At 44.6% G+C, this 9889-nt stretch overlaps 1 protein-coding gene across 6 annotated transcripts in view; it reads right to left on the bottom strand.

Annotated features, from left to right (window-relative positions):
* Positions 1-2212: 2212 nt before the first annotated feature.
* The window catches only part of LOC129328309 (C-type lectin domain family 2 member D-like), a 37381-nt gene continuing 29704 nt past the window's right edge, over positions 2213-9889 (bottom strand). For all 6 annotated transcript variants that reach the window (XM_054977291.1, XM_054977295.1, XM_054977296.1 and 3 more), the window contains exon 7: positions 2213-5589. In XM_054977291.1, coding sequence (XP_054833266.1) covers positions 5436-5589 — 154 coding nt within the window. In that variant the 3' untranslated portion in view covers positions 2213-5435. The remainder of the gene's footprint in view (positions 5590-9889) is intronic.

The following is a 9889-nucleotide window of genomic DNA, read 5'->3' as shown; positions in this document are numbered from 1 at the left end:
TCTAAGTCCTAAATCTGAACCTTTACAGTCTCAAGAACAGACAATTAGCTGTCAGGCTTTTGCAAAGTTTTTTGCTGATAAAATAGCATGAATACACACTGTAGCTGTGATATAGACAAGATAGAAGAAATGTTTAATACACCATCTGGTTCAAGTATGGACGTATCATAAATCAAGAACAGAGTGGAACTACACGAGACGTGCAAGCCTGTTGAGTCCTGCAAAGCTCTCTGGAAAGTGTAGTCTTTAAAAAAAACAGCCGCATGATGCAATTCTCAGCCTGAGAAAATTGCAACTGGAGGGACTCTCTCAAAAATCCTCTGGGAGTGCAGGATGGGGGGGGGACACACACACACAATGTAAGAGAATGCGGGGGGAAAAGCCAAGTTTTTTTGCGCTCAGTATCCCAATCCCTCCCGTTGTTCTTCTCCCAGCAGGGAATTGCAGCATTCTTTCTCTCCGCTTTTTTCCTGCCTCCTGTTACATCCTCCCACCCTTGCCATCACTGAGCTCTTGGAGTACAATCAAGCCAAATGGATTTTTCGAAAAAGAGGCTCTCTCCAGTTGAGCAGCTGTTCTTGGTAAGAAAATCCACTCAGCTGAGTTTTCCTTCAGGAAAGAAAACCGTAGGGCCCAATATTTCTACTCATATTCACTCTCCTAATATTTTCTAATTTTTTTGATTCTATGCTCTCTGATATACCAAACAATGCCTCCCACAAAACACGTCCCTCCCTGTACTGTCCATAGAGCTTATTCCCAGGGATGACTATATCCCATTGATTTCCCCCATTTTACCATGTTTCTGAAACACCTACTAACTATATCTAAATTGCCATTTAGGACCAAGCACTCCATCTCCCCCATCTTGGCTTGGAGGCATCTCGCATTGGCATAGACACCTGTAACATGTTTCCCTCTCCCAACAACCATTGGCCCCTTTGGCCCCTGTATCTTTGCACATGGCCCACCTTTGCCATTCTTCTCTCACTCCCAAGTTCTATTATGATCCTACCATTATAACAAGAGTTTACACTATTGTCTTTTGGACTGACTTGTCCCAAGCAGAGGCTCCATAGCTCCTGTCACTATCCACCCCCCCAGACTAGTTTAAAAGCTGCTCTGCCACCTTTTTGGTACTAAGCACCAGCAACCTAGTGCCCTTTAGGTTCAAGTGAAGCCCATCTATTTTGTACAGGTTTGACTTGTCCCAGAAACTTCCCCCAAGTTCTAACAAATGTAATGTTCTAAGAAATGTTTTTTCTGCCTGAGAGCCTGCTTAATTTTTTCCCCTTAGGAAACAACATCACTTTCTCATCCATCCATGCACTGAGACCCCTAATCTGTGCAAGTGTAGTTGACTCTGAGCACGGAACTGGTCACTGTTCTAAGATTGCTACCTTTGCATTCCTAGCCTTTTAACGTTCTTCTTAGGACAACACAATAACATTTTCCAATGTCATTGGCGCCAATATGCACTACAACTACTGACTCTTCCTCCGCAACTTTTGCACCCGGTTGGCAAGTCACTATGCAGTCAAAAGGGCCTGTCACAGGCTCAATATTCCTAATAATTGAATCACCCATTACCAAAAGCCCACTTCCCCCCCAACCCTAGAGGGGAAATCTTCGGTACAAGATCTTGCTCCATCATACAAGGAAGGGATCCCACATCTAAGGGATCATATATCTCCTCCTCAGCCTGATGCCCTCCAACCATGAGACCCTGAATCTCCACAACAGCAGAAAAGAGATCAGCACAGGAGTGGGACAGTTCTAGTTGGTCCTTGAAGGTCTCGTCCACATACGTCTCTCTCCCTCTGGTTCTCCAGGTCAGCAAGGGAACAAACCTTAAGAGACAAGCACCCCCCCCCCCCACAATTTCTGCCCAGTGAGGCACTCCTTGCAAAATACTGGCTAGCCGCCACTCCTCCTGCTAGCTTTCTAAATTCATAAAATCTGCATAGTATCTAACAGCAAACAGAGGACTGGGAGGATCTTATTAACAGGGGAAATTCCTAATGGAAGTAGGCAAATTCTCTCATCCCATGTTTTGAAGTTTTCAAAGTTATAACTAGCACTTTTAATTGCGCCTGGTATTGAACAGACAACCAACATAGATCTTTCAGCTAGGTGTGTTTATATCAGTGCTGGCTCACTTTGACACCCTCTTATAATAAATAGCAGGGCAAAATAATAGACAACATATAAATCTGTTGGAAAATGCAGCAAAAAGATACCTATATTTAATAATAGAGTTGCATGTTCTTTTTTTTAAAAAAAAACAGTATAGAAGCATGTTTTTTTTGAAAGTTACAAAATACAACGTTTAAAATTCTAACAAAAGGCACGGCATGGCACTCAAGACAGGCACAATAAAAGGACACTTGGAGGTTTAATCCACACAAAAGAACAGCACTATTAGTGAAGATTATATAATTAGGACTAAAAAGTTAACCTCTTGTTTACTGAAATATCTTTGAAATTGACTGTGCTGACCTGTACTGTGTAACTTGCCTTAAGTCTCAGTGAGAAAAGCAGGCTATAAATGACGTAAATAAATAAAGATGGCAACACACAAGTGCCATGGGGCAGAACAATGGGACTCCAGCAATACCTTTTAATACTGACTGAAGCACAAAGCCTGAGATCCCCATTCCTGCCAACTGGTCCAGAAGCACATCATGGCCAATAATATCCAAAGCTGCTGAGAAATCTTCCTTATTCCTGGTTCTTATTATTTTTAAAAATTTATGTTATTTATAGTCTACTTTTCTCACTGAGACTCAAGGCAGATTTTATATAGTGTAAGTCAATATAATCCACAAGATAGGACATCCAGTAAACAGTACAACAGAATTTGGATTGCAGAAAGCTGAAATGAAGCATAAGCATTACATAAGTGCATGTTAAATGATGCATAGCATCATAGCAGAATGCATAGGAGCATACTTACAGCAACAGACAGTACACAGTAGAATAGCCTACAGTCTCTATCCTTTTTACCAAAACATCTTTTTGAACTCTTTCAGTACAGTACAGAGCTGTTACCTGTTTAACTGGGGATGATAAGGACTAGAACTCAGATGCTGAGCATGAAAATCATGTGATCTACCACTGAGATACAGTCCCTCAATTTCTTAAAAGATATTTTAGAATACCTGTCACATTTTAATCCTGCCCTTGCTCCAATGAACTCTGGAAGGCTTACAAAATTTTCTCCATCCCCAAATAAGAGCGGGTAGACTTAGAGAGTAGATGGCCCAAGGTCACCTAGTAAGCTCCCATGACAGAGGGAGGATTTGAAACTGAGTCCTTCTCCAATCTTGGGGCGATACTAGTCACTATAACAAACTACGGGAACAAGCCTAAGCAAGTCTACTCACAAGTAAGTCTCATTAGTCAATGGTCCTGACTCCCAGGAATGAATCCTTAGGATTCAGCTGAACTTTTCAAAACTGCTTTCATGCTTACCTAATTCTCGGTGAAAATACACAAAGAGGGGAAAAGGTAGCCAACTCACCTCATGAATATACAAAAACGTATTGTATGCTAATATCATGCAATACAAGCAAATTATCTTTCCTGTTAGGTGCCAAAGGGTAGGAAAACAGAGCAGGTAACACAGCTGCTACCTGTTTAACCCCTTGAAACAGGGAACTGCTCTGGCTGCAGCACACAGTTCACTATGACTAATGAATTTCACTCAGAGTTTACCAAACTCCACAATTACAGAGAAACAGCAGCGTCCACTATGGCTCTCATGCATGGCACTACCTCACTGTTGCATTCAAGAAGCAGTTTAAATATTAATCACGCTAGGCTACTGACTGCAGTTCTGGTCCCTGTGCAACACGCATGAGATACAAACATCCAGAGTTCATTGGTCGCTAAGTGATTCACTGCAGAACTCTGAAAGGCTGGTTATATGTCTGCATCCAAGGCTAAGCTGAATGTCAAAGAACAAGCAGCATACAAAAGACAGAGACAAAACTGTATTACAGTTTATAAAGATCTCTCCTCTCTCCAACCGTTTTTTCTCAGAAAGAATCAGGCTGATGCAACCAGACTCCCACTGAACATATCAATAAGTTACTTTTAAAAAAAAAATTCCTATTTTTTTAAAAAGTTTATTTTCTCCATCTTAGTTTTCTCTTATTTCTTGTAAGTTGCCCAAGGACTAAGCTAGAAGGAGTTGCATGTGCACATGTGTCAGATTAAATGCTTTTGACTTGGATCCTACAGACAAGTTCCATGCATGCTAGATGTGGCTTCTGTCACCGACTGTGCTTCCTCTCTTGCTAAAACTTCCATTTGTGAATGGACCCAACAAAAACCACGGATTTTGTGCAAATGGAAGCTTTAATGGAAGTATGCTTCATGAAAGAGACTAGCATGCACTTAACTTATTCAGAGAATCCAAGGCATGGTTTTTTCCATTTCCAATCAGTGCTGCTGCTGCGTACAAGAATCAAAAGGCCAGGGCTTTTTTTCCAGCGGGAACGCGGTGGAACGGAGTTCCAGCACCTCTTGAAAATGGTCACATGGCTGGTAGCCCCGCCCCCTGATCTCCAGACAGAGGGGAGTTCTGTTTGGATATCATGGGGTGGGGCCACCAGCCATGTGACCATTTTCACCAAGGGTGATTTAAACTTTTAAAAACTCCCCCCTTGTTCCAGCTAACCCAAAATGATGTCATTGTGCGGTTCTGAGTTCCACCACCTCTTTTCCCAGACCCCCCCCCTGCAAAAGGCTATTTGATGCTCTCATTACAGTTCAGCTTTGAAGCGTAATATGATCTGAGAGGAGAAGGTCATTACTGGGGGTGGGGTGTTCCTGAAATATACCTTGCACAATGTCTTTTGCAAACAACACAAAATGGGATCCAGTCGACAGCACAAGGGCTATTTGCTATGACTTTCTCGTATGAACAGAAATGTTCTGAGATCTCCAACCTGTTTTTCTTCACACTTATGATTCTGTTTATTTAGGAAATGAAGATTTTTTTGTCTTCTTGGTGGTTGGAAGCCCCATTCCCCTTTTTTGGTCAGTAGTAGACTGTCATGAGACACTGAAATGTTCACCCCTTCTGGTTTGTGAACATTGTCATTTATTCTGCCAGATTTGTGTCCTCTGCTTCTTTTGCGGAAAGACTGATCTTTCAGTCTGAAGTAGAAAACAGAAGAGCATTGCTGGCAGATGATGGCCCGGATCACATCACGGGAAGAGCAGTGAACGAGCCTTGTTCCTTTAGTGTTGCGTGAGTAGAAGTCTAGCAAAACTTGCTCCTATCCTATGAGAGCTGAACCTGAAATTGTGGTCACTTTACAGGGAGGCTTAACAGAGGCTCTCAAGACCACGGCTATACAGCCTGGAAAATCCACAACAACCACTGTTCTCCGGCCGTGAAAGCCTTCGACAATACATAGAGGCTCTCATGGTTTGCCACTTTCTATTGAAGAGTTCTTATTTCTGGCATAGGCATCGTGGTGGCTGCAGATCCACTTTCTCTGTATGTAGCAACGTGAGGAAACAGCATAAGCAGAGTCCAGAAATGCACAATTGCCTCCTTCTCCTTTCACCTCCAACCTGCAACATAAGGATGACACCGGTCAAGCCAGGCTGGGCATTTGCTTTTTCATGAGCAGGGGGAGGCATTCCAAACCACACAAAAAGCTGAACTGTTAGAAATGGAGATCCGATCCAGCTTGTCAGTATTTCATGAATAAAACAGAAGTTCAGGGGCATTTTAAAGACTAACAAAATGCATTGCAGCATGAGCATTAAAGGACAGCCAAAAGCCAAGCAGAATCAAAAAGGTAAAGATCTGACTGATCAGAAGCAGAGAAGATTTACAAACTTAAAAGCTTTTCCACAAGACCAACAAACATGTCTCTCTGCATACAGAAGACTAGCAGGTCAGGTAGAAGACGGTTGTCCCCGCTTTATTCCCCATACGCTATTTTGTTCTGTGCAACTTTTGTTCTTAAGGGAGTACTCTGAACTTGAATTCCCCCACCTGCAGTATGGAATGGTATGCCAGAAAGGCTTTACTACCTGATTGTGCGACATCTATAATATTCAGCAAAATTAAGTGGTTAGATCCCTAGGAAAGCTATATTCTGCTTTTGGATCAGATGGAATCAGAAACCTTATCAGGACATGAACAGATAGGATTTAGGCAGGGTTCTTCAACATGTGACCATTGCCTAGTTCTTTATCACTTGGCTGAGAAATATTCATCTTTTAAGGGAGGGCGATTATATGTGGCATTTATTGACCTTAAGGCGGCCTTTCAGTTCTATAAATTATCCAGTACTGTGGAACAAACTTAATCAAACAAATATGAATAAAAGATTTCTAGGACTTATTCAGCGATTATATTTGGTGGTTGTTGTGGATTTTCCGGGCTGTATAGCCATGGTCTTTTCCACGGCTATACAGCCTGGAAAATCCACAACAACCATCGTTCTCCGGCTGTGAAAGCCTTCGACAATACATCAATTATATTCGGGTTTGACTGCCTGAGTATGATGGTGGTATATGGGAAACTTAACAAATCCATTTAATTTGGGAAAGAGGGTACATTAGGGATGTTTGCTGGCACTCCCCCCCCCCAAATACTTAAAATGATGCCGCATCAATATTTGATGACTGCTGCCATCCACCAAAACTAGCTGAGATTGGTGTACCTACTCTGCGTTACGAGGATGATGCTACGGATCCTGTCTCGACTGGAGCTGGGCTGCAAAGGGTCCTGCAATCTTTATCCAAATATTGCTTTCGAGAAAGCTTGGTGATCAGCAACCCGAAATCTAAGATTTTCGTTTTCACCAAAACTAAGAAATGGAATTCATCTCCATGAACACCTATATTGCGCCAGCTGCACTGGTTGCCAGCTGAGTACCGGATCAGGTTCAAGGTTTTGGTATTAACCTATAAAGCCCTATGTGGACTGGGACCAGCGTATCTGCGGGACTGCCTTTCCCCACATGTGCTGGAGGATGCTCCGATCGCAAGAGAAACACCTATTGGTGGTCCCTGGCCTCAACCAGAGCCAGGGTGTTCTCAGTCCTGGCTCCAGTCTGGTGGAACTCTCTGTCTACTGAGACCAAGGCCTGGCAGGATAGGTTATCGTTTTGCCGGGTCTGTAAGATGGAGATTTTCTACCAGGCACATGGTTGAGGCCAGGCTTGGCCTCTACTGGCCAAAAAATGAAAAATAAAGAGGAATATAAGATCTGAACCCTCCCTACTAGAGGTTGTCCACCACCTTGCTTTACTGAGTTGAATTGCTGTTTTACTGATTGCTGCCATCTGGTTACTATATTTATTGTATACTAGCAAGAAAGCCCGTTGTGAGAAAAAATACAATGGGCTCTAGAAACCTGGGTCTGGGGAGGGCTGTCAGATGGGGGGGGGCATGGAAGAGCTGGCAGGCAGGGGAGGCATGGAAGGGCTGGCAGGCAGGGGAGGCATGGAAGGGCTGGCAGGCAGGGGAGGCATGGAAGGGCTGGCAGGCAGGGGAGGCATGGAAGGGCTAGTTGGCAGAAGGGACATGGAAGGGATGGCAGGCAGGGGGGCTGGGGAAGGCTGGCAGGACGGCTCACCTTCCTTCCTCTTTTCCGTGGCTCAGATGGAATTTCGGAGGACAGTGGGCGGTTTGGCCTTAGCTCTCTGCGCTGAGCTTAAGCAGGGCTTGGGAGGGCGGCAGGCGGCTCGCTCTTCCGCGGCTCAATTCTTGCCTTCTCCCTACCCACCTGCAGGGGGGGGGGGGCGGGGACTGGCGAGTGCTCCACGGCAGCCCCCCCCTCGCCCACGAGCCAGCTGATCTGGGGGCAAGGGAGGGGGCAGCAGCCTTCTTCTGCCTCTCCTCCACTGAGCCGCCCGTGCTGCAACAGGCCCAGCAGCCCTGCCTTGCAATGTGCTGCTGGGTGGCTTCGCCGGCACTGGGCAGTGAGAGCTGCCAGGCATGACTGCCCCTTATCCCCGCTAGGGGTGCACTCAGGCGCCTGCGCCCTGGGAACTTTTGTGAGTCGTCTGATAGACGCTAAGGGAATTATGTTATAGGATTAGTGTAGACTTATGATTGAATGTTTTTAAATTTTGGTTGTTTTTATATTGTATAAATTAAAATTTTAAAGTGTTTTTAACTTGTTGTAATCCACCCTGAGCCCTTCGTGGGGAGGGTAGAATAGAAATGAAAGTAAATTAAAAAAATAAAAATAGTCAATCAACGGGTCCAATATCGAGCAAGTCAAGACCTTCTCCTATTTGGAGATTCTGTTTTTGGCAGATCTCCTGGAACAGTGCTTAATAAAGATCAGTTTAGAACAGTGCTTAATAAATCAAAACCATGTACAAATGCTATAAATAGGTTTTTCCACAATACAGGAGGGAAGTCTATTCCTGGAGCAGTGCAAGCTTTTAATTCCTGGAGCAGTGCAAGCCCCTATTATTCCTTATGGCTCAGCTATTTGGATTAAAGCTCTCTCTGATAATATTGATCAACCTTTAGCACAATTTCTCAGGAAAATATTGAATAACCCCTGTTGTGTGTCTAACATTGTATTGTGGGCAGAATTTGGACAGCTATCCTTGGAAGCAACAGCATGGCTCTATGCCTTTAAACAGATTAAAACCACTCTACGCTGAAGATGGGTTTGTTAGAGGCTCTAAATTGGGATACCCACAAACTGACTTGGATGAAAACCCTGAGTGAGAATGTTGATTGATGGTATTTTTGTGATGGGCAAATCCAAAGCATTTTCTCTGATTAAAAACCATGTCCTCGAAATCGACCATAGCAGCTTGATTTTGAGAACCCACCTGCAGTATGCTGCTCAAGATTTATGAATCAATGAGCTTATAAGGGAATAAAAGGAAAGTGACTAGCAAGAAGTTGTAACGTAAGTTTAACAAAATAAAGGAAGGAAGGAAGGAAGGAAGGGCAGTGGCAGCCAGAAAAACAGAGAGGAGCTGTGAATGTACACCATTCCCAGAGATACAGGGTGGCTTTTGGGGGCCTGGACTTCCAACAATTCCTTTCGTCACCCCAATGAATCGCCCCACTGCCTCCTCCTGCCCCACCCAGCATGAGCTGATCCACTGTGTACCTGGGAATGCCTGGCACCCGTCCGTCTCCTTGGCTAAACTGTGCGGAGGAATTGCAATACACAATTCTGTCCACCAGGGGACAGGCAGACCACTTGTGCCATAAGCCTCTGTTATCCTGAGCCTTGTTATCCTGCCTGGTGGGAGCAGGGGAAGGTGGGAATAGGACCCTGCTCAACCCCAGCCTCACATCCAGCATCTGGCCTGCCCTCTCTTCTGCCCACCACTGCCAGTCACGCCTCCCTCCAAGCCAAGCACCAAATGATGTGCCCAACTCACTGCTACGCAAATGAATCAATGGGCTGGGGCAGCACATCTAGGTGTTTTTCGCACAGGGATAGGCTTGTGTGGTTTTCTTGTTGCTGCTGTGGCTATGAACACAGTGCAGTGGCAACAAAGCTTCTACATAGCAGATTTCCTTGATAGCTGGGGAGGTGCACGAATGCCCTGGTCTGGCACCTTCACCACCACCAGACAAGTTATTATTAGTCATTTGAATACGTGTTGAGAATAAAAAGGCATTGGGGGAAACATCAGCTCAATGGCAAGAATACAAGGTCCCAGGTCCAATCCCTGGCACCTCCATTTAATGGATCTCAGGTAGCAGGAAACAGGAAATGCTTTTCTTTGCTAACGAATAAGCAATACTGACTTAGAGAGACCAGTGGTCTGACTTGGAATAAGGCAGGTGGGTGGGTGGGTGGGTGGGTGGGTGGGTGGGTGTGTGTGTGTGTGTGTGTGTGTGTGTGTGTGTGTGTGTGTGTGTGTGTGTGTGT

Source organism: Eublepharis macularius, chromosome 4 (genome assembly GCF_028583425.1).
Source record: "Eublepharis macularius isolate TG4126 chromosome 4, MPM_Emac_v1.0, whole genome shotgun sequence".
NCBI classification, from domain to species: Eukaryota; Metazoa; Chordata; class Lepidosauria; order Squamata; family Eublepharidae; genus Eublepharis; species Eublepharis macularius.
This window is presented reverse-complemented; position numbering and strand designations above follow the sequence as displayed.